The sequence below is a fragment of the Salmo trutta genome, chromosome 13 (assembly GCF_901001165.1).
Source record: "Salmo trutta chromosome 13, fSalTru1.1, whole genome shotgun sequence".
In the NCBI taxonomy this organism is placed as follows: Eukaryota; Metazoa; Chordata; class Actinopteri; order Salmoniformes; family Salmonidae; genus Salmo; species Salmo trutta.
Genome location: NC_042969.1, coordinates 39994422 through 40020515, shown reverse-complemented (window position 1 = coordinate 40020515; position 26094 = coordinate 39994422). Strand labels below are relative to the sequence as shown.

General features: G+C 44.7%; 1 protein-coding gene across 1 annotated transcript in view; it reads left to right on the top strand.

Moving 5' to 3' along the window:
• Window positions 1-26094, top strand: part of LOC115205773 (netrin receptor UNC5A) — a 231584-nt gene that overhangs the window by 192480 nt on the left and 13010 nt on the right. The window contains exon 8 of the mRNA XM_029772088.1: window positions 3494-3643. Coding sequence (XP_029627948.1) covers window positions 3494-3643 — 150 coding nt within the window. The remainder of the gene's footprint in view (window positions 1-3493; window positions 3644-26094) is intronic.

Below are 26094 nucleotides of genomic sequence, written 5' to 3'. Positions count from 1 at the left end.
CTGATGGTGTTGATGGTGTTGGTCTGATGGTGTTGGTCTGATGGTGTTGGTCTGATGGTGTTGATGGTATTGGTCTGATGGTGATGGTCTGATGGTGTTGGTCTGATGGTGTTGATGGTGTTGGTCTGATGGTGTTGGTCTGATGGTGTTGTTACATATCATTTGAGCTGCGTGTACCATGAACAAATTAATTGTATCATTTCCCTTTGCCTGTCAGAACCATGATGAGAAAGCCATGTCTGATTAGGCCGATCTGTACTGCAGCTCTGACTCTGAGGGAGAATCTCTTTGCATACTCCTCATGTCCTCTTTCATCGCCTCCTTCTCAAAACTCATTGGTCTTCTCGGACTCCCTCCCCTCTGACCTTTTCCTCCAATTGGTTTTTAAAAGGAGGCGAGGAAAGAGGCGAGAGGACGTGAGGTTTTTGCAATTGAGATTCTCCCACTGACTCTGAGTAGCCTTCCAACAGCCTACAAAGAATGCATGTCAGGTAGCTAGTGGGCTGTCAATGAATAGCTCGAGGGTTGTCAATGAGTATTCTCGAGGGCTGTCAATGAGTATTCTCGAGGGCTGTCAATGAGTATTCTCGAGGGCTGTCAATGAGTATTCTCGACGGCTGTCAATGAGTATTCTCGACGGCTGTCAATGAGTATTCTCGAGGGCTGTCAATGAGTATTCTCGAGGGCTGTCAATGAGTATTCTCGACGGCTGTCAATGAGTATTCTCGACGGCTGTCAATGAGTATTCTCGACGGCTGTCAATGAGTATTCTCGACGGCTGTCAATGAGTATTCTCGACGGCTGTCAATGAGTATTCTCGAGGGCTGTCAATGAGTATTCTCGAAGGCTGTTAATGAGTATTCTCGACGGCTGTCAATGAGTATTCTCGAGGGCTGTCAATGAGTATCCTCAACAGCTGTCAATGAGTATTCTCGAGGGCTGTCAATGAATAGCTCACTAGTAGATAGTGAGAAATAATCAGTAGGACTAATATTCCATAATTAAAATTGTGAAATAATGTTCCTCACCAAAAACTGTTTACAGGCATTTATCACCATTCTGCTTTTTGCTATCTGGTTTCCCAAATTCCACCGGACAGGTTCCAAAAGTAACAGTCCTGTCTGAACACCATATACACTGTAGCCTCTTCCAGGTTATAATGTAACCAAGCTGTGTCTGTATGTTAAACACCATATACACTGTAACCTCTTCCAGGTTATAATGTAACCATGTCTGTATGCAGAAAAAAAACACAGGATATTTGTATCTCAATAAAACAGCTCTGCTTGGTTTGGTGAGTAATATCGACCAAATAAGCAATTTCCGCCCTCTTTGCATCAAATATGTATGCTGCGGAGACAAGTTAATTTGAAAAATGTTTAGGGTGACGGTGCTTCAAACAACAGCGCCCCAAAAAAATTAAACGTTGGAGGAAAAGTGGAACGGTCAATTAGTGTGCTTGCTGAAACTACACTTTTGTTATTCTTCATATTTCTTATGATTATTCTGCTTCTTCACGATGTGTTGTCAATATGTAGACTACTCACTGTGGCTGCTGTTCAGAAGGTCACTATCAAACAGAATGACAATTTAAACAATTATTGATATTTAGTAGCCTAGTCCTTTGTTCAAATGAAAAACCCTTTTATTTTCTCTTTATTCTAAAATTGGTAAGATTCTCAAGGTAGAATGATTTTTTATTTTATAAATGTGTGGTTTTAAGAACCAAAACGCAGTTATATGATATATGCAATTGTGTTATTTGTTCATATTCATAACATGTGGCAGGTAGCCTAGTGGTTAGAGCATTGGACTTGTAACCGAGGCTGTCATTGAAAATAAGAATTTGTTCTTCACTGACTTGCCTTGTTAAATAAAGGTAAAAAAAATACATGTAAAAAATCCAGCCTACAACATGCAGGCTGTATATGAGAAGTTTGCCTTTATGAAAGAAAAGGTTGGAGACCCCTGCTATAGGCCAAACTGTTCAAATATGGCCCATATTACCTGCTATAGCCCAAACTGTTCAAATATGGCCCATATTACCTACTATAGGCCAAACTGTTCAAATATGGCCCATATTACCTGCTATAGCCCAAACTGTTCAAATGTGACCCATATTCCCAGAGCTACATGTTATTCTTTCTTTTGCAGATTCGAGGTCGCAATTTATGGATTTACAGTGCTTATGACTTAAATCTGCTTGAAAATCTGAAATGAATAATGGGCAAATATTGCACAATCCAGATGTGCAAAGCTCATAGAGATTTGCCCAGAAAGACTCACAGCTGTAACCTCTGCCAAAGGAGATTCTAACATGTATTGATTCCGGGGTGTGAATACTCATCAAAATATATTATTCTTCATTATTCTTCATTAATCATAAAAAAACAAAGAACATTTTTCTTCCACTTTGAAATTACAGAGCATTTTGTGTAAATTGTTGACAAAAAAAGTGTCAATTAAATCAATTTTACTTTGTAACACATCCAAGACTTTCTATAGACTTTCTATAGACTTTCTATAGACTTTCTATAGCTGACCTCCAAAAAAATCTAATGTGACAAAGATAATGGTAAAATAATAATACGTTTGCAATACTATTTTCATGAGCACATAATCAATGACCAGATTTAAGTGCAAAACTCCAGTTTGCATTTTTCAAATGGACAGTTCTTGTTCAATGCCCTTGCAGATAACACTACCTTTGTAAGAACATTTGCTAGAAGATAAATCAATCAAAGTTTACGTGTAATTGTGCTGCATTACTGGGATTGCATTATTTGACACAAAAAAAGGAGATGAAAACTTAAATGTGCAATTTAATTTAGCTTTTTCTTAACCTACTAAAGTACACCATTCAAATTCAAAATCCTTATTGGGTAAAACAATATTATTCCTCCCATTTTTTCGATTTCATTTCCTCATTGTCATGCTTTATCCTGGCCACATTCTTAACAGTTTGGCCTGTCAATCGATCACTGTGGGTGGGATTGCCAGGGGAGGAGCAGGATATTAGTGAGAGTCACAGGGTGGTAGTGTTTCAGACCTGTCAATCGATCACTATGGGTGGGATTGTCAGGGAAGGGAGTAGATTAGTAATCTAGTTATTAAAACACTTTTTCAATGTAATTTATTATAATAAAACTTGAGAAAAATTATTTCCCCTGTTCAGAAACTGTGTAGAACTGCACTGCCCCCTACTGAGCTTTTTCACCCCCCCCCCCTTTCAGACTAAGTCAGGCACCCATGAGTGTGTGTGTGCCTCCCTTCCTCCTTCTGATTCTCTCTCTGTGTCTCTCTCTGTGTCTCTCTCTGTGTCTCTCTCTGTGTCTCTCTCGCTCTCTCTGTCTGTCTGTCTGTCTGTCTGTCTGTCTGTCTGTCTGTCTGTCTGTCTGTCTGTCTGTCTGTCTGTCTGTCTGTCTGTCTGTCTGTCTGTCTGTCTGTCTGTCTGTCTCTCTCTCTCTCTCTGCCTCTCTCTCTCTCTGTCTAGGAGGTGATGCAGATGGAGAGACAGCTAGGAGGTCGTCTGATTGATGAGCCCCACGTCCTGCTGTTTAAAGACAGCTACCACAACCTGCGCCTCTCCATCCACGACATGCCCCAGGCACACTGGAGGAGCAAACTACTGGCTGGGTACCAGGTGAGTTAGGGTCAGGATTAAGACCCATCCACGACATGCCCCAGGCACACTGGAGGAGCAAACTACTGGCTGGATACCAGGTGAGTTAGGGTCAGGGTTAAGACCAATCCACGACATGCCCCAGGCACACTGGAGGAGCAAACTACTGGCCGGATACCAGGTGAGTTTAAAATATATTTTCATTGTCAGTTACACCAAATATGTGCAGTGAAATGTGTTGTTTTACTGGGTCAGCCATAGCAGTACTGCGTCCCAAGAGCAAATTCAGGTTTAGTGCCTTGCTTAAGGGCACATCGGCAGTTTTGTTTCCTGCAACTCTACACATTTTGGAACAGGGCGGAGAGAAATGTTTGCAGTGATATCTGAGTGAGCGTGACTAACTGCAGTAACCTGGTATATTTATGTTTACCAATAGATGGCAGTATTGACTCAAGACAGTGGTTTGCTTTCCGATTTCCGTAGCTGTTTTCTATGTCTGCTCCTGTTGAAGTCGGAAGTTAACATACACCTTAGCCAAATACATTTAAACTCAGTTTTTCACAATTCCTGACATTTAATCCTAGTAAAAATTCACTGTCTTAGGTCAGTTAGGATTACCACTTTATTTTAAGAATGTTTAATGTCGGAATAATAGTAGAGAGAATGATTTGTTTCAGCTTTTCTTTCTTTCATCACATTCCCAGTGGGTCAAAAGTTGACATACACTCAATTGGAACTTGGTAGCATTGCCTTTAAATTGTTTAACTTGGGTCAAACATTTCGGGTAACCTTCCACAAGCTTCCCACAATAAGTTGGGTGAATTTTGGCCCATTTCTCCTGACAGAGCTGGTGTAACTGAGTCAGGTTTGTAGGCCTCCTTGCTCGCACATGCTTTTTCAGTTCTGCCCACACATTTTCTATGGGATTGAGTTCAGGGCTTTGTGATGGTCACTCCAAAACCTTGACTTTGTTGTCCTTAAGCCATTTTGCCTCAACTTTGGAAGTATGCTTGGAGTCATTGTCCATTTGGAAGACCCATTTGCGACTAAGCTTTCAAATCAAATCAAATGTATTTATATAGCCCTTCGTACATCAGCTGATATCTCAAAGTGCTGTACAGAAACCCAGCCTAAAACCCCAAACAGCAAGCAATGCAGGTGAAAGAAGCACGGTGGCTAGGAAAAACTCCCTAGGAAAAACTCCCTAGAAAGGCAAAAACCTAGGAAGAAACCTAGAGAGGAACCAGGTTATGAGGGGTGGCCAGTCCTCTTCTGGCTGTGCAGGGTGGATATTATAACAGAACATGATCAAGATGTTAAAATGTTCATAAATGACCAGCATGGTCAAATAATAATAATCATAGTAGTTGTCGAGGGTGCAACAAGCACGTCCGGTGAACAGGTCAGGGTTCCATAGCCGCAGGCAGAACAGTTGAAACTGGAGCAGCAGCACGGCCAGGTGGACTGGGGACAGCAAGGAGTCATCATGCCAGGTAGTCCTGAGGCATGGTCCTAGGGCTCAGGTCCTCCGAGAGAAAGACAGAAAGAGAGAAAGAGAGAATTAGAGAGAGCATATTTAAATTCACACAGGACACCGGATAAGACAAGAGAAATACTCCAGATGTAACAGACTGACCCTAGCCCCCCGACACATAAACTACTGCAGCATAAATACTGGAGGCTGAGACAGGAGGGATCAGAAGACACTGTGGCCCCATCCGATGATACCCCCGGACAGGGCCAAACAGGCAGGATATAACCCCACCCACTTTGCCAAAGCACAGCCCCCACACCACTAGAGGGATGTCTCCAACCACCAACTTACCGTCCTAAGACAAGGCCGAGTATAGCCCACAAAGATCTCTGCCATGGCACAACCCAAGGGGGGGCGCCAACCCAGACAGGAAGACCACGTCAGTGACTCAACCCACTCAAGTGACGCACCCCTCCCATGGACGGCATGGAAGAACACCAGTAAGCCAGTGACTCAGCCCCTGTAATAGGGTTAGAGGCAGAGAATCCCAGTGGAAAGAGGGGAACCGGCAAGGCCAGAGACAGCAAGGGCGGTTCGTTGCTCCAGCCTTTCCGTTCACCTTCACACTCCTGGGCCAGACTATACTTAATCATAGGACCTACTGAAGAGATAAGTCTTCAGTAAAGACTTAAAGGTTGAGACTGAGTCTGCGTCTCTCACATTGGTAGGCAGACCATTCCATAAAAATGGAGCTCTATAGGAGAAAGCCCTACCTCCAGCCGTTTGCTTAGAAATTCTAGGGACAATTAGGAGGCCTGCGTCTTGTGACCGTAGTGTACGTGTAGGTATGTACGGCAGGACCAAATCGGAAAGATAGGTAGGAGCAAGCCCATGTAATGCTTTGTAGGTTAGCAGTAAAACCTTGAAATCAGCCCTTGCCTTAACTTCCTGACTGATGTCTTGAGATGTTGCTTCAATATAACCACTTAATTTTCCTGCCTCATGATGCCATCTATTTTGTGAAGTGCACCAGTCCCTCCTGCAGCAAAGCACCCCCACAACATGATGCTGCCACCCCCGTGCTTCACGGTTGGGATGGTGTTCTTCGGCTTGCAAGCCTCCCCCTTTTTCCTCCAAACATAACGATGGTCATTATGGCCAAACAGTTCTATTTTTGTTTCATCAGACTAGAGGACATTTCTCCAAAAAGTACGATCTTTGTCCTCATGTGCAGTTGCAAACCGTAGTCTGGCTTTTTTATGGCGGTTTTGGAGCAGTGGCTTCTTCCTTGCTGAGCGGCCTTTCAGGTTATGTCGATATAGGACTCGTTTTACTGTGGATATAGATACTTTTGTACCTGTTTCCTCCAGCATCTTCACATGGTCCTTTGCTGTTGTTCTGGGATTGATTTGCACTTTTCTCACCAAAGTACATTCATCTCTAGGAGACAGAACACATCTTCTTCCTGAGCGGTATGATGGCTGTGTGGTCCCATGGTGTTTATACTTGCTTACTATTTTTTGTACAGACGAATGGTACCTTCAGGTGTTTGGAAATTTCTCCCAAGGATGAACCAGACTTGTGGAAGTCTACACATTTTTTTTATGAGATCTTGACTAATTTCTTTTTTATTTTTCCATGATGTCAAGCAAAGAGGCACTGAGTTTGAATGTAGGCCTTGAAATACATCCACAGGTACACCTCCAATTGACTCAAATTATGTAAATTAGCCTAACAGAAGCTTCTAAAACCATGACATCATTTTCTGGAATTTTCCAAGCTGTTTAAAGGCACAGTCGACTTAGTGTATGTAAACTTCTGACCTACTGGAATTGTGATACAGTGAGTTATAAGTGAAATAATCTGTATGTAAACAATTGTTGGAAAAATGACTTGTGTCACGCACAAAGTAGATGTCCTTTCCGACTTGCCAAAACTATAGTTTGTTAACAAGAAATTTGTGGAGTGGTTGAAAAATGAGTTTTAATGACTCCAACCTAAGTGTATGTAAACATCCGACTTCAACTGTATATATAACCATGCTTGAGAAAGCCTAAGAATGCTTATGCCAGGTGCATTAGGGAATGTTATTCTAAGTTACAATTAAATACTAAAATGTACTTACGTGTCTGGTGTCATCAATCTAAGAAGCCTCTTAAGATACTACATATTTGGTGACAAGGATGGGATGAAGTGGGATGAAATCAAACATGTCACCACAGAGACATTGACACTGCAGAAGGTGCTTTCAAAGCATAAGTGTGTTTTCAAAGAAGAGCTAGGGACATTAAAAGGGATCCAAGCTACCATTCATGTTGCTGCTGATGTCCCAGATTCTATAGGCCAAGATCAGTTCCATATGCCATGAAGCCTAAAGTGGATGTGGAAATTGACAGACTCTTAGCCGGGGATATAATTATTCCTGTCAAGTTCTCTGAGTGGGCAGCACCAGTTGTTCCCATATTAAAACCAGATGGTTCCATCAGATTATGCGGTGACTACAAGCTGACTGTAAATAGAGTTTCCTCTCTGGAGCAGTACCTTATACCCAAAGTGGAGGATTTGCTTTCAACATTAACCGGAGGGCAACAGTTCACAAAACTAGACATGAGTCACGCATATCAGCAAGTGCTAATGGTTAAAGCTTCACAGAAGTACCTGACCATAAACACCCACAGAGGTATGTTTACCTATAAAACACTTACCATTCAGGGTGTCTTCTGCACCAGCTATCTTCCAAAGAACCGTGGAGGGAGTTCTGCAGGGGATACCCAAGGTAGCGGTTTACCTCGACGATGTTCTGGTCACGGGAGTCACGAAGGAGGAGCATCTCAGAAACTTTTGAGAAGGATGGCGGAGGTCGGTCTCCAGCTGAAGAGGAGCAAGTGTACATTGTTAGCTGATGAAGTGCAGTACCTGGGTCACAAGGTGGATGCCAAGGGGTTACACACTGTCAAAGCTAAAGTGAGGGCTGTCTTGGAAGCTCCAGCTTTTACAAACGTTACAGCGCTGAAAGCCTGGCTAGGCTTACTGAACTATTACAATCGCTTCCTCCCGAACCTCTCTACCCTCCCGAACCTCTCTACCCTCTTAGTGCCACTGCATCAAACTTTAAGGAAATGGTCAGAAAGACAGGAAGAAGCTTTTGCAAAGTCAAAGGTGTTACTGTAATCAGCTGAAGTGCTAGTGCACTACTCAGCAGACAGAGATCTCATCTTATCGTGTGATGCCTCATCGTATGGTGTGGGGGTGGTGCTATCACACGGGATGGAAAATGGTGCAGAGAAACCTATCGGGTTCATGTCAAGAACGTTGTCGCCAGCAGAGAAAAAGTACTCTCAGCTGGACAAGGAACGACTGGCTGTCATATTTGGAATACAGAGATTCCACAAGTACTTATACGGGAGAACATTCACTATTGTGACGGACCATATGCCTCTGATCTCTCTATTCCATGAACAAAAGCTAGTACCACATGGTCTCTCCAAGAGTTCAACGTTGCACTGCGTGGCTCAGGGCCTACGAGTACAGAATCATTTACAAACCAGGTAGATACCATGGGACTGCTGATGCTCTGAGTAAGCTGTCCGTTCCACAAATCATCGCTCAGGTAGGAGAAAATGACCAAGTCTTGATGATCGATGTGTTGGATGATGCATCGGTGAACACACAAATCAGGCAAACGGACTTCAAAGGATGTGACGTTATCACAAGTGCATGAATTTATCCTGAAAAGATGGCCTACAGTGACAGAGCCTCAGATGCCTTACTACACTCACAGCTTGGCCTTGAGTGTTGTAGATAGGTGTGTTCTGTGGGGTTCAAGAGTAGTTATCCCACCACAAGGGTGGGGTATGCTACTGAAGTTGTTACATCAGTCACATCCAGGTATGTCGAGAATGAAAGGCCTAGTGAGGTCATATATCTGGTGGCCAAAGACGGACCACGATGTGGAAAATGAGGGTAGCCGGTGTGCAGATTGTCAGAGTAACAGGAAGTCACCCCCCACCCCACCACAGCGCCATTACATCCATGGGAATGGCCAGAAAAACCATGGACACGACTACATGTGGCCTACGCTGGACCTTTCCTAGAGAAAATGTTCCTTGTGCTGATTGATTCGCATTCAAAGTGGATGGAGGTTTACCCAATGAACACGTCAACATTGTACGCTACAATTGAGAAGTTGAGACAAAGCTTCAGTATCATGGGATTGCCTCAAATGTTGGTTAGTGACAATGCTACTTGTTTTACAAGCACTGAATTCACAAGTTTTTATGAAACAAAATGTAATTCAGCATGTAACGTCGGCCCCTTTTCACCCATCTTCAAACGGATTAGCAGAATGTGGGGTTCAGACCTTGAAGGAGGGGATGAGGAAGATGCAAGGGCCCAGCATTGAAACAAAGGTGTCAAGATTCTTGTTTTTAGCTACAGGATTACTCCTCAAGCTACACCTGGGTTGTCACCTGCAGAAATGCTGATGTCAAGGAGGTTAAGGTCAATCTTGGATCTCATCAGGCCAGACGAGAAAGTGAAAATACAACAAAAGCAATGGAATAAATAACAGAATCATGACAATAGAGTCAAACTCAGAAGTTTCTCACCTGGAGAGGATGTCTACACATAAAAAAAACTATGGGTTTGGTCCTAAATGGATTCCAGCTACCATTGAGGATTGCTCAGGACCAGTATCCTATACTGTGATCATCAGAAGTAGACAAAGAGTAAGGAGACACATGGATGTTTCTGTTTTAAAACAAGTTTGCTGCAATTCTACACATTTTTTCACGGGCAGAGAGAAAAATTAGCAATTTTGCAGCTAATTTAATGCAATTCCATACATTTTTCCATAGGGTAGAGGCAAAGATTTGCAGTGATATGAATGGAGTGAATTCGACAAAGATTACTTAAATAACTGGCTAGACTAATTTACCAATTTCCAAATTTTTTTGCGGACATGGGCAGATTGAGTGGCTGACAAAACAAGAGAAACTGCTGATGTACAACAACAGCATGTGTATGTTTTAGTATTCTAACTCAGTAAGTTGAGACCCTGACTTAAAATCAATTGTTTTGTTTTTGGAAATTGTCCTCCAGTTGCCCATCCCTGCCCTATAAAGAGCCATATAGACCCTGGTCAACCCTGTCCTATATAGAGCCATATGGCTCCTGGTCATCCCTGCCCTATATAGAGCCATATGGCCCCTGGTCGTCCCTGCCCTATATAGAGCCATATGGCCCCTGGTCATCCCTGCACTATATAGAGCCATATGGCCCCTGGTGGCCCCTGGTCGTCCCTGCCCTATATAAAGCCATATGGCCCCTGGTTGTCCCTGCCCTATATAGAGCCATATGGCCCCTGGCCACCCCTGCCCTATATAGAGCCATATGGCCCCTGGTCATTCCTGCCCTGTATAGAGCCATATGGCCCCTGGTCGTCCCTGTCCTATATAGAGCCATATGGCCCCTGGTCATCCCTGCCCTATATAGAGCCATATGGCCCCTGGTCGCCCCTGTCCTATACAGGGCCATATGGCCCCTGGTCGTCCCTGTCCTATATAGAGCCCTGTGGCCCCTGGTCGTCCCTGCCCTATATAGAGCCCTGTGGCCCCTGGTCATCCCTGTCCTATATAGAGCCCTGTGGCCCCTGGTCATCCCTGTCCTATATAGAGCCATATGGCCCTGGTCATCCCTGCCCTATATAGAGCCATATGGCCCCTGGTCATCCATGCCCTGTATAGCGCCATATGGCCCCTGGTCGTCCCTGCCCTATATAGAGCCATATGGCCCCTGGTCATTCCTGCCCTGTATAGAGCCATATGGCCCCTGGTCGTCCCTGTCCTATATAGAGCCATATGGCCCCTGGTCATCCCTGCCCTATATAGAGCCATATGGCCCCTGGTCGTCCCTGACCTATATAGAGCCATATGGCCCCTGGTAATCCCTGCCCTATATAGAGCCATATGGCCCCTGGTTGCCCCTGTCCTATATAGGGCCATATGGCCCCTGGTCGTCCCTGCCCTATATAGAGCCATATGGCCCCTGGTCGTCCCTGTCCTATATAGAGCCATATGGCCCCAGGTCATCCCTGCCCTATATAGAGCCATATGGCCCCTGATCATCCCTGCCCTATATAGAGCCATATGGCCCCTGGTCGTCCCTGCCCTATATAGAGCCATATGGCCCCTGGTCGTCCCTGCCCTATATAGAGCCATATGGCCCCTGGTCGTCTCTGCCCTATATAGAGCCATATGGCCCCTGGTCATCCCTGCCCTATATAGAGCCATATGGCCCCTGGTGGCCCCTAGTCGTCCCTGCCCTATATAAAGCCATATGGCCCCTGGTTGTCCCTGCCCTATATAGAGCCATATGGCCCCTGGCCATCCCTGCCCTATATAGAGCCATAATGGCCCCTGGTCATCCCTGTCCTATATAGAGCCATATGGCCCCTGGTCATCCCTGTCCTATATAGAGTTGTCGTGTCTTTGGGGTACCATTAAACTGAAGACATGTTTATCAATTAACTCCCTGTAATTATTATCACGCGATTAAACTGATTAATCGTTTAATTGTAATTAACTGGAGATCGGGGCACCAAGGAAAAAATTCAGATTACAAAGTTATAATTTTCCTAATATAACTTTCCTATATTATAATATTATAGTATAGGCCGATTATCTTCTGGTTTAAATGGTGTATTTTACCTCGCGTCCAGTCTCATTCCAAACGTCGTAAATTGTTGTATCTGCACGAACCCAGTCTTTACTAAAATCATCCATACATCAATTGTCTTAAAATCGTTTATTTACTACACTAAGTAATTAACAGAAAACATACAAACCGTAATTATCGTCACAAAGAATTGGTAGAGGAATGTGCCCTTGTGGGCTAAACAGGCAGGTCGGCCTGTTGAACAATGGATCATAAAAGGTCAGCTGTGGCACACAGAGTTCATTAATATTAACAATTGATATGCTAATCCTTTGCACATGAATGCTCACTCATTCGGGAACAATTGCAATCAATATATATTTACGCTCAGGGTGTCCTCGGGATCCTTGTTGGAGAGTTCTGTTCTGTTGGAGAGTTTTGTCCGCATTCTCTCTCTCTCTCTCTCTCTCGGTTAGAATGGATCTTTCAGAGCGACATTCATTAATGTCATCATAGAATGGGTGTTTCGTCAGTCTTCGCGTTCAATGATATAATTTCTAGCTGCAGACTATTAATTAATATCAAAGACTTGTTCTTATTCTGTCGGTCTCGATAGTCTAAAAGTTAACCACGTGGTGTAGTTCACTTTCAGTATAGGAATTGGATGGTCAAACCTACTGGCCAACTCGCCATGGAGTGGAGGCCTGGTCTGAAGAAAGTAAATCAGGGTGGGGGTTTTATAGGTGACCCTAGAACAGGCTTGTCAAATGACGCCTGGTCCTGTCTGTGTCCCTGGGGGGTGTGCCGATGACTGAGTTAAGCTTGGTACAGAAATACAATTCTATCACATTAACATCAGTACATAGCATCTCAATGTATTACAAATAGCTTTATCCTTATTAATACATTTTATACAACCATGTGGATGCAAGTCTCATCGCTGAGGCTATTATATAAACAGTTTTATGGTAATATGGCTATATTGTCTCTTCTGAGTATCACAAAATTGTACCAAGCGGACCAGTTCGTAGCTGGATTCTTCACCAATCTTCCATACCTTCTCCAGAACACAAATGTCGCTTGGCTCCCCAATTCTGTGAGTTGGAAGAATTTCCTGTGTCTCTCTATGGGCCATGTGGCAAGAGATTCTCCTCTTAGAGTTTTTACAACCCTTTCACATAGGGCCTGGGTGGGGGAAGGTAGGTTGGGGGATGGTACAAAGGGGGGAGGGGGTCAACTGTCCTCCCTGTACCCAAAGAGGCCAACGTCATGACATACCCTCCCTGGTGGTTTGGATCTTGTTTATCCTGCAAGTTACAAATCAACATAAAATCATGACCACGTGATGTCCCGTTGGTAGATCATCGTTGCAGTCCCCTCTGTTGGTTGAACTGTTATAGGCCCTCTGGAAACGGAGCAAACCACCACAAGGATGGACAGTTGATGTCCAGTTGGTGGTCGCCGTTGCGGTCTCCTCTAGTGGTGTACCTTGGTAGGTTCCCTGGAAGCTGCAAAGTACCCCAGGAAGGGCCAGGGGATGTCCTGGTTGTTGATCGCCGTTGCGGTCCCCCCCTCTGGTGGTTTACCTTGGTAGTCTCTCTGACAGCGGGCATGCCACCACAAGGATAGGCTGTGGGTGTCCGGATTTGGGGTCGCCGTTGCGGACCCTTCGTCCAGACTGGAAGATCTGGGCAGTAACTTAGGCAGATGTTAACAACGCACACACACTCATTAAATATATATAATTACATTCATTCCCCAATGAGCGGCGTTGTGGCACTAAGTGATGGTTGTATGGGGACTTTGTTTATGGCTCTATCACTTCCTAAGTGTCAAAGGAACTGAACCGAAAAGGAATGAAAGCATAAACAAAACAAAAAATATACAAAATATAGTTCTCACACAAAAAAATAGTCTAATTGGACTGTATTCTATATACATCCAATGTTCTGGCAAAATTATTATCATGGTATTGTCTCTAATGCCATATCTAGGGTTTTTCCTACTTGGTGTGTTGCTTAGGCGCTATCCTAAGTTGAAAACTATGTGATAAGTCTACAGCTGTAATGCACTAGTTTTGGGCAGTCTACAGGGATGACCTATGGACTTCTGGGAAGAAAACTGGTGAGTGCTGTAGAGTCAAAGGCCTAGAAGTAAATGTTCAACTTTACTAAGGCTGGTATATTGCTTGGGCCCTTAAGTGGTCCTAGCATAAATCCTAATTGGATGTTCCGTTGTGCATGTGCGCTTATGCTTACACAAGCGCGCATGTCAAGGGAAGAAAACCAAGTATCCGGGCAGATTACAACTTGTTCAGAATGAGTCTGACGAAGTCAGGTAATTTTCAGGTCAATGCCTGGAGGTCAGTCAGAATTGGTGTCAAGGGAGTCTGTAGTATTTTTTCTACAAGTCACTGTGTCTTCCACTACTGTAGTGGCGATAGGTATGAAGTCTATTTCATAGCTATGTTATCCACGTAGGAGCTAACCTCACGACGGAAGTACTCTTTAAGTATTGGACCAGTCATACGTGGTGTGATCATGGTTCATGACTAATAATTTTCCTCCTGAATGGAGGGTCCTATTTATTAGTGACGTGTGTTAACCATTGGAAGAGTGCACTGGAGATTCCCCTCCACGTGTTGCACTCTGAGTGACTCCTATGTCGCTGTTGTCAATGGTAATTTGATTGGTTAAGTCTCTAACCTTCTTACTGATTGTAGCTGGACTGACTGTTGCTAGTATTGGTACTGGTACTCAAGGGGACCAGTTATCCTACCGATTTATTCTGAAATATTATCTACCGGAACACATGATTGGAGCATTTTACTAGTTGTATTGTAGTTGAACCTACACATGGCAAAGAATGGTTTATTGATGCCATTTGTTTTGGAGGTGGACAAGTCCACTGGACTTCCTTTACGACCAGTGTGGTACACCTCAGTACTATCTTAGATGTCTTCTAAGATAATCCCCGTCTAGGGACCTGTCTGCTCCTCACTGTTCTCATAGGAGAGTTTACAACTAGATTTGATTTATGCTCTGGCGGCCTCGTACGTTGTTGTCCGTAGTCTTGACCCCCCCCCACCGGCCTCGATGAGGCTCATCATGGGTCTGGGCTACTATTCCCCCCCTTTGTGCCTCGGGACCCCCCCACCAGCGGGTGGTGTTGGTGTCCGATGCGCAAACGAGAAGATCGGACCCTACGTACGAGTTTTCAGCGGCCGCGTTGTTATGAGAATGGCTGTAACCTTTCAACCAAATCTCCTGGTGTTTGTGCTTCAAAACGCTCAGTGGCTGTCGAGGTCTGTCAGTCACCACCGCGTCCGCGTGTGGCTACCTCTTCATTACCTGCGAACTGAGACGAGGATATCGGTCTGTGATATCGCAAAGTGTTTCACCAGTGGGAGTCATCGGGTCAGTTGCTGGACTGACGCCATTAGTGTCATTGTAAGGGGTGACAGTCCCCAACAAAGCGGAAGGTGTATCATCGGAAGCAGAGTATACTCTGTGCATCAATGTTTTACTTGCTGAGACGTCCGCAGTGCTTGCGGAAGTGTCCATAGGGCAAGAGAAGTTCATCTCAACTATCGTATTGCACGACTGCAAGGAGGAGGGAAGTTGCTTATTCACAGAGACAGCTGGCTCGAAATCATGAAAAGAATGGTCGGCTGATGGAATGTGTCGAGATATCGTACTATCTCCGTGGATTGGATTCTGTATCAAGAGGTTTCTAAACGTCTTTTTCCCAAGGGGTGCTTTCGACAGATACCCCTCGTGAAGGACTGCGTTGCAGCTAGCGTTAGGGGGAGACAGTGTGGTCAGTGGAGAAGGCACTGTGGCCTGTGACCATACCTGGTTGGTTTTCCAATCCATCAATGGGAGTAACCGATCCATCAAGTCTGCTCCAAGTAGCAGGGGTACAGTTTCGATGCTGGTAACATACACAGGGCGAACGAGCGATACGTCCTGGAAGTGTAGTTTCAGCATGACTCTCAATGTGAGAGGCGAGGTAGTCTGAGTGACCCCTCGAAGTTTAGTGTCGCATCGTTCCACTTTTAACCAACGTTTAGTTGGCTTCAAAGCCCTTTTGAGATCATCAAACAATGTTTGAGAGATGAGTGATATTGTCGCACCCGAATCAATTAGCGCATGACAAGCTAAGCAGTCCTCCAGGAATGTTTCCAGGTATGGCCGTTTAGATTCGTGGTTAGTGGACATATTCCCCACAAAGTGGAATGGTCGTTCGCAACGACGTGATGTGCCATGTCTGTTCAAGATGGAAGCAGATTGACTTTTCCGATTTTGAGTGGGCTTGGCTTTAACTAAGCGTTTGACCTTTATCTTCGCAACTTTTGTATCGGAGTCTATAGACAGAGCCCGGGGTCTTGTTTCTTGATCAAGCCGGCCCTGGATAGGGTCTTGAATGAGAGCGGGAGAAATTTGAACTTTAACGTCCATGCTATGGGTGTTAATTCCTGCGGACCTGGTGTCCGATAATTCCCCGTCTAGTCCTTGTGACTTATCTTTTACCCTTTTCTCAAATTGTTCTCGCTTAAGTTCTTCCCGTAGTGGGACTTCTGGAGAACATTGGTCTACGTTTTGATCGTCCTTCAACCCTTTGTTACCCTTGTGCTCTGACACTTTTTGTGGGTTGGGTGCAGGAACGTAGCGAACGGGTCGATTGTAGCGGTAGTCATGTTGATGGCTACGTACTTTACAGTTATTTCGACCGCGGAGGTTATTGGAACCATGGTTTCGTGGTAGAAACTGTTGTTGTGCGTCATCTCTCGACGCTCCAATACCTGATAATGCACCCTCTAACTGGAGTGAGTGCTCCTGGTCAAACTTCAAAACCGAGTGGTCAGGGCTCTTAGCGTTGTGAACTTTTGATGCCTCAAAAGCTGTGCTTGCAAGCTCTCTGAGTTGTAAGATAGGCAAGCCAACGTGGGCGGCAGGGCCCAAGTAGGTAATGAAGGTGGGATACATGTTCGACAGAAACATTTGTTTGAATGGTAACAGCTCTTCCATTCCTGTTTCTGTGAGTAGGCCAAAGTAAGCTGAACGAAGCCTATGATAGAAAGCTTGTGGGTGTTCGTTCCGAGCTTGTTTGACGGTGTTAGCCAGTGAGCTATCGTGTTTGCGAGTCACAGAACCACTGAATTCTAATTTCAAAGCTGTGGCAAGTTTAGCGTAGTCATTTAGCACGTGTTGCTGTTGTAGACGAATGAACCTCGTCACGTGTCTATTCGACGTTCGCTTCAACAGGTAAACCCTGTCAGAACCCGTAGCGTTCGGGTAGCCACCCAACGCGTCCTCTATGTCAGCTAGGAACGTCTCGGTATTGTTTGGCTGACCTGGAACGGGGTCAAAGGTGGGGAAATTCTTGACGAGTTTGTCAAGGTATTCCGCGCCAAGCGGGCGGAGAGGGTTGGCTTCATCCTGTGGAGAAATTGGGGCCGAAAGGCCAAGAGAAGAAGCCAAGCCTTGTTGTTGTTGACCAAGAGGCGCCATATTACTCAGTGCCAAAGGGCCAAGAGGAGAAGACTGAGGGACACATGAAGGAGGCAAGGTCTGAAACCTATTGTCTTCACTCCTGTGAGTACAGGTCTCCGGTTGCTTGGATGGGTAGTCGCGCTGTAGAGCGTGACCATTCTGGATTTCCTCCAGATGGTACCTAAGGGTGGAATTCTGCTGCATTGCAGAGTCCACTTGAGCGCTTAAAGTACCGATTTTGGACACGTGAGTGTCACACCTGCACCTTTCGGTCTCAAACTTATCTGTCATGGTTTGCAGATAGAGGTCTTGAGTACGGAGCGAGAGATTCAGTGATGAGATTTCCTCTGCTTGCTTAGAAATCAATATTTCCATCCTCATCACCTGAGTTCTCTCATCATTCATTTGGTCAGCGACTTCAATAAGTTCTGCTGATTTATCATCCAACTTTGTCATTGTGTTCATTAACTGATCGTCTTTGGTCTGCAGCGCTTTGAGGAGAACCGTGTTATTTTGAGTAACATTCAACAAAACAGCATACATGTTGTCAAGTTGAGCGCTCCTGTTTGTAGATAACTCTTCAGATTTATCTAGTTTGGCGTGGACATCATCGTATTTAGTTTTGGCTAAATCGAGTTGTTCCTGTAGCATATGATTTGTTCCTGTAGAAAATGATTTTGTTGAAGAGCTTGTGCTTGTTCATCGTCATGCATTTTTGCAATTAAATTTAATTGTTCAGTTTTCGAACGCAGTTCCATAGCTAGCAGAATTTTCCCTTGTCTGCATTGGTCATTGGTTTCCCGGTTCTCTCCACCTGTCCCTTTATGTCTACCGTTACCTGCTCGTGCTTCAGCTGTGCACTGCGGTATTAGACAGATGGCAATCTCGGATGGCAAGACATCAGAGCTAGACTGGAGAGAACCTTTACGAGGCCTGCGCCCGATGGTTGATTTTGGAAAGCATTGTTGTCTGCTTTTCCACTAATGGCATAATTAGGGTTGTTATCGCTGCTGAGGTCAGAGATCAATCCATTTACGGGTGGAGGTTCACTAAGTAGCGGGCGAGTGGGGACCACCCCCTCTGATAGCTTGCACATCATTAGAACATTTGAAAGGAAAAAATGTTTTTCCTAATTTTCCAAAATTTGGTTTTGGAATGTGGGGAGCTGCAAAGACGATTTTAATCTATTTATAGACGTTAATGAACCATCAGTACTGTACAGTACTGTGGAAGTTGGACGTGATTGAATTTGCAAAAGCAAATTGAATTAATCAATGCCAATGATTAGTCCTACCTGGGTAGAATATCTGGGTATTAAACTTGAATTACCTGAGAGGTTGCTTCATCCAGGTTAATATGCAAAGTTTAAGTTGTCTCATTTAATTGGAAGAACCTAGAAAGGTATGTTCGACAATTTAACTTATTAAATTGAATGAGACGATAATCCATACAATCTCCATTGATTGGATATCATAAGTGTAAACCGTAGGTCAAATGTTGGGACCCTTCACCACTAGGGTACGCTCCTCCCTGGGCTGAAGGCACATGGGATTCACTCCCGTCAGTAACGGGTTTGGTCACTGTGCTTTGCTAAAGCAGATTTTACTGATTAATCTATTTATGATATATCAAACCTGTATAGGCTATCTGGGAATTAACTTTGAATTACCTGAGAGGTTGCTTCATCAAGGTTAATATGCAAAGTTTAAGTTGTCTCATTTAGTTGGAAGAACCTAGAAAGGTATCTTCGACAATTTAACTAAATAAATTGAATGAGGCAATGATACCCAAGCAATTCAGATTGCGGGGTTATCATAACAGTAATGTAGTTTAAATGTTTAGGGTACATTCACCACTATACTTTCCCTTAAGGCCGAAGCCACATGGGGTTCACTCCAGTCAGTAATGGGTTTTACTGAATGTGCTTTGCTAAAGCAGATTTTACTGATTAATCTATTTATGATATATCAAACCTGTATAGGCTATCTGGGAATTAACTTTCAATTAACCTGAGAGCATTGCTTCATCTAAGTTAAGTTTGGAAAAAGTTAATATTGTCTCATTGTAGACGCCCAATCAATTTTGGATATTATTTAAAAGATCCACTTGAAAAGGTAAATCTGGCAATTTCACTTGTTAGTTAAATTGAATGAGACGTCATATCCAGTCAATTGCGATTGTCTGGATATGTTACCGTGCTCCACGTTTGGATTTCCCCTAGAGATGTACTGGCAATTCTTCACCACCAGGTGAAGTACAAAGGTCGGGACTTCCGTCGCGCCAGGCGGAGAGATTAAAACGTGGCACAGGGAGAGGAAATGTTCCCTCTCTGTTAGCTTGCCCGTAATGCTAAGCTATTGCTACTTGGTTCAGGAGTATCCTTCAAAGCACCAAAATAGGGTCCTTTCACTATGGAAAGGGTGGGTTTTCTAGTGACGTCTCACCTTAACCCCATTCAGCATATTCTGCTAGCGTTTATGCTGACCGGAGCGACACGGTACTTAAATACAGATACGCATACGGTCTGCCCACACTGTCTTATTCGGCTCGGTTACCGGACAGTTAACTTCTAATTTCTAACCTTACTCTAGAAGTTAATATTGACCGACAGAAATAGTACCGTTTGGCCTAACGGACTAAATCTGGAATTTATCCCTCACTGCTATCGACATAAGACCGGAGCCACTCTAAATAGCTTCTCCCAATGGAAAATACACAATCACTTTGTTTAGATAGCAGGCTGTTTGTACAATTCTGTTCACACAATAGATATATAGAATTTCACAGCAAAGTCCAATTCTATCTTAGATTCCTCGCACGGGGGCTCCATAAATGTCGTGTCTTTGGGGTACCATTAAACTGAAGACATGTTTATCAATTAACTCCCTGTAATTATTATCACGCGATTAAACTGATTAATCGTTTAATTGTAATTAACTAGGAGATCGGGGCACCAAGGAAAATATTCAGATTACAAAGTTATAATTTTCCTAATATAACTTTCCTATATTATAATATTATAGTATAGGCCGATTATCTTCTGGTTTAAATGGTGTATTTTACCTCGCGTCCAGTCTCATTCCCAACGTCATAAATTGTTGTATCTGCACGAACCCAGTCTTTACTAAAATCATCCATACATCAATTGTCTTAAAATCGTTTATTTACTACACTAAGTAATTAACAGAAAACATACAAACAGTAATTATCGTCACAAAGAATTGGTAGAGGAATGTGCCCTTGTGGGCTAAACAGGCAGGTCGGCCTGTTGAACAATGGATCATAAAAGGTCAGCTGTGGCACAAAGAGTTCATTAATATTAACAATTGATATGCTAATCCTTTGCACATGAACGCTCACTCATTCGGGAACAATTGCAATCAATATATATTTACGCTCAGGGTGTCCTCGGGATCCTTGTTGGAGAGTTCTGTTCTGTTGGAGAGTTTTGTCCGCGTTCTCTCTCTCTCTCTCTCTCTCGGTTAGAATGGATCTTTCAGAGCGACATTCATTAATGTCGTCATAGAATGGGTGTTTCGTCGGTCTTCGCTTTCAATGATATAATTTCTAGCTGCAGACTATTAATTAATATCAAAGACTTGTTCTTATTCTGTCGGTCTCGATAGTCTAAAAGTTAACCACGTGGTGTAGTTCACTTTCAGTATAGGAATTGGATGGTCAAACCTACTGGCCAACTCGCCATGGAGTGGAGGCCTGGTCTGAGGAAAGTAAATCAGGGTGGGGGTTTTATAGGTGACCTTAGAACAGGCTTGTCAAATGACGCCTGGTCCTGTCTGTGTCCCTGGGGGGTGTGCCGATGACTGAGTTAAGCTTGGTACAGAAATACAATTCTATCACATTAACATCAGTACATAGCATCTCAATGTATTACAAATAGCTTTATCCTTATTAATACATTTTATACAACCATGTGGATGCAAGTCTCATCGCTGAGGCTATTATATAAACAGTTTTATGGTAATATGGCTATATTGTCTCTTCTGAGTATCACAAAATTGTACCAAGCGGACCAGTTCGTAGCTGGATTCTTCACCAATCTTCCATACCTTCTCCAGAACACAAATGTCGCTTGGCTCCCCAATTCTGTGAGTTGGAAGAATTTCCTGTGTCTCTCTATGGGTCATGTGGCAAGAGATTCTCCTCTTAGAGTTTTTACAACCCTTTTACAACCCTGGGTGGGGGAAGGTAGGTTGGGGGATGGTGCAAAGGGGGGAGGGGGTCAACTGTCCTCCCTGTACTCAAAGAGGCCAACGTCATGACAGAGTCATATGGCCCCTGGTCATCCCTGCCCTGTATAGAGCCATATGGCCTCTGGTCATCCCTGCCCTATATAGAGCCATATGGCCCCTGGTCGTCCCTGCCCTATATACATAGGGAGCATGATGTAATTTGGGACACAGTCATTATGTCAGTGTTTGGTAACTGGTACATTTTGGTCATTTATCAGACTATAATGAACATGAGGTGGTTTAACGAAAAGTCTAAAAGACTTTTGACCACATTTTTAAAAATGACTTTAGACATAAATTTCTCTTCAATGCTGCTGAGATAAAGATGGTCCCTTCGTGGTCCCTTTTTCGGGAAATGTTCAGATTTTTTTTTTTTTTTTGATCATTTGAAATATTTCTAGGATAGAGGGAGTTGGAGAGAGTCAGGGACTTGCACGACTTCTGCCTAAAAAACCATTGTGGCCTTGCTTCAGGCTTAGTGGATCAGTATGCCGTGCCTTCAGAGAGGGGGGACTGTGTGTGTGTGTGTGTGTGTGTGTGTGTGTGTCAGGCTCCACAGCTGCTGTCTGATTGGGTCTACTAGGAGCCTCTCTCAAAGGGAGCTCAGATCAAATATAGAAGAGTGTATTAATACACCTGGAACTACCTTCACATCCTGACTCCTGGAACCTCTCAACCGCTCCTCTCCTCTTCTCTCCTACTCCCTCCCTCCCTCTCTCCACCTCTTTCCTTTACCTCCACCTCTCCTCTCCTACTCCCTCCCTCCTTCCCTCCACCTTTTTCCTTTACCTCCACCTCTCCTCTCCTACTCCCTCCCTCCTTCCCTCCACCTCACCTCTTCTCTCCTACTCCCTCCCTCCCTCTCTCCACCTCTTTCCTTTACCTCCACCTCTCCTCTCCTACTCCCTCCCTCCTTCCCTCCACCTCCCCTCCCCTCTCCTACTCCCTCCCTCCCTCTCTCCACCTCTTTCCTTTACCTCCACCTCTTCTCTCCTACTCCCTCCCTCTCTCTCTCCACCTTTTTCCTTTACCTCCACCTCTCCTCTCCTACTCCCTCCCTCCTTCCCTCCACCTCACCTCTTCTCTCCTACTCCCTCCCTCTCTCTCTCCACCTCTTTCCTTTACCTCCACCTCTCCTCTCCTACTCCCTCCCTCCTTCCCTCCACCTCCCCTCTCCTCCACCCTCCCTCCCTCCCTCACCTCCACCTCTTCTCTCCTACTCCCTTCCTCCCTCTCTCCACCTCTTTCCTTTACCTCCACCTCTCCTCTCCTACTCCCTCCCTCCTTCCCTCCACCTCCCCTCTCCTCTCCTACTCCCTCCCTCCCTCTCTCCACCTCTTTCCTTTACCTCCACCTCTTCTCTCCTACTCCCTCCCTCTCTCTCTCCACATTTTTCCTTTACCTCCACCTCTCCTCTCCTACTCCCTACCTCCTTCCCTCCACCTCTCCTCTCCTACTCTCTCCCTCCCTCTCTCTCTCCACCTCTTTCCTTTACCACCCCCTCTTCTCTCCTACTCCCTCCCTCCCTCTCTCTCTCCACCTCTTTCCTTTACCTCCACCTCTCCTCTCCTACTCCCTCCCTCCCTCTCTCCACCTCTTTCCTTTACCTCCACCTCTCCTCTCTTACTCCCTCCCTCCTTCCCTCCACCTCTCCTCTTCTCTCCTACTCCCTCCCTCCCTCCCTCTCTCCACCTCTTTCCTTTACCTCCACCTCTCCTCTCCTACTATCTCCCTCCTTCCCTCCACCTCTCCTCTTCTCTCCTACTCCCTCCCTCCCTCTCTCCACCTCTTTCCTTTACCTCCACTTCTCCTCTCCTACTCCCTCCCTCCTTCCCTCCATCTCCCCTCTCCTCTCCTCTCCTACTCCCTCCCTCCCTCTCTCCACCTCTTTCCTTTACCTCCACCTCTCCTACTCCCTCCCTCCTTCCCTCCACCTCTCCTCTTCTACTCTCTCCCTCCCTCCCTCCCTCCCTCCCTCCCTCCCTCCCTCCACCTCTTTCCTTTACCTCCACCTCTCCTCTCCTTCACACTTGCTTGGCCTACTGCAGCTGGATAAGTAGAGAGGGGAGAGAGGAACCAAGAGAGAGATAATTAAATATAGAATGAGACAGAGAGAGAGAAAGATAGAGAGAGAGAGATTGAAAATTGAGAGGGAGAGCGAGAGAGAGAGAAAGTACACAGTGGCAGAATACCTGACCCAAACTTAAGGAAAGGTTTGACTATGTACAGACTCAGTGAGCATAGTCTTGCTATTGAGAAAGGCCACCGTAGGCAGACCTGGCTCTCAAGAGAAGACAGGCTATGTGCAACACTGCCCACAAAATGAGGTGTAAACTGAGCTGCACTTCCTAACCTTCTGCCAAATGTATGACCATATTAGAGACACATATTTCCCTCGGATTACACAGACCCACAAAAATGTGAAAACAAACCCCATTTTGATAAACTCCCATATCTACTGGGTGAAATACCACAGTGTGCCATCACAGCAGCAATATTTGTGACCTTGCCACAAGAAAAGGGCAACCAGTGAAGAACAAACACCATTGTAAATATAACCCATATTTATTTTGAACTATTTTCACATCGTTACAACACTGTATATAGACATAATATGACATTTGTAATGTCTTTATTATTTTGGAACTTCTGTGAGTGTAATGTTTAATGATACTTTTATATTGTTTATTTCACTTCTGTTTATTATCTATATCACTTGCTTTGGCAATGTAAACATATGTTTCACATGTCGATAAAGCCCTTTGAATTGAAGTGAGAGAGAGTGCTGTCTGTGAGTTCCTGGCTCTAACTCTCCTAGTCTGAGAGCAGCAGGTTCCTAAAGAGAAAACTGTGTCTGTGCCAAAATAAACAGCAGCAGTAGCAGAAACACAATACACTAGAACAGACAGAGCCTGAGTCCCAGATTGCACCCTATGGGCCCTGGTCAATAGCAATATATATATTTTTAAATTGATTTAACCTTTATTTAACTAGGCAAGTCAGTTAAGAACAAATTCTTATTTACATTGACGGCCTACGCCGGCCAAACCCAGACGACGCTGGACAAATTATTCGCCGCCCTATGGGACTCCCAATCACGGCCGGATGTGATACAGCCTGGAATCGAACCAGGGACTGTAGTGACACCTCTTTCACTGAGATGCAGTGCCTTTAGACCGCTGCACCACTCGGGAGGGAATAGGGTGTAATTTAGGACAGGAATCAGTCTCTTCTCAGCGAGGCGTCAGAAATGGTTTCTCTCTCTGGGCTGCTGAAGACTCACTCACTCTCTCTCTCTCTCTCTCTCTCTCTCTCTCTCTCTCTTTCTCTCTCTCCTGTCCGCCTGGGTCACAGTGTCCCCATCTGATCACATGTGAGTACTGCAGCTGCTCTCCCCTCTGAATTGTTTAAAATTTTATTTCACCTTTATTTAACCAGGTAGGCCTGTTGAGAACAAGTTCTCATTTACAACTGCGACCTGGCCAAGATAAAGCAAAGCAGTGCGACACAAACAACATAGAGTTACACATGGAATAAACAAATGTACAGTCAATAACACAATAGAAAAATATATATACAGTGAGTGCAAATGAGGTAAGATTAGGGAGGTAAGGCAATAAATAGGCCATATTGGTGAAATAATTACAATTTAGCAATTAAACACTGGAGTGATAGATGAGCAGAAGATGAATGTGCAAGTAGAGATATTGGGGTGCAAAGGAGCAAAAAAATAAATAACAATATGGGGATGAGGTGGGCGATTTCCAGATGGGCTGTGTACAGGTGCAGTGATCTGTGAGCTGCTCTGACAGCTGATGCTTAAAGTTAGTGAGGGAGATATGAGTCTCCAGCTTCAGTGATTTTTGCAATTCGTTCCAGTCATTGGCAGCAGAGAACTGGGAGGAAAGGTGGCCAAAGGAGGAGTTGGCTTTGGGGGTGACCAGTGAGATATACCTCCTGGAGCGCGTGCTACGGGTGGGTGCTGCTATGGTGACCACTGAGCTGAGTTACGGTGGGGCTTTACCTAGCATAGACTTATAGATGACCTGGAGCCAGTGGGTTTGGTGACGAATATGAAGCGAGGACCAGCCAACGAGAGCATACAGGTTGCAGTGGTGGGTACTAAATGGGGCTTTGGTGACAAAACAGATGGCACTGTGATAGACTGCATCCAATTTGCTGAGTAGAGTGTTGGAGGTTATTTTGTAAATGACATTGCCGAAGTCAAGGATCGGTAGGATAGTCAGTTTTACGAGGATATGTTTGGCAGCATGAGTAAAGGATGCTTTGTTGCGAAATAGGAAGCCAATTCTAGATTTGATTTTGGAAAGGAGATGCTTAATGTGGGTCTGGAAGGAGAGTTTACAGTCAAACCAGACACCTAGGTATTTGTAGTTGTCCACATATTCTAAGTCAGAACCGTCCACAGTAGTGATGCTAGACGGGCGGGCAGTTGCGGGCAGCGATCGGTTGAAGAGCATGCATTTAGTTTAACTTGCATTTAAGAGCAGTTGGAGGCCACGGAAGGAGAGTTGTATGGCATTGAAGCTCGTCTGGAGGTTAGTTAACACAGTGTCCAAAGAAGGGCCAGATGTATAC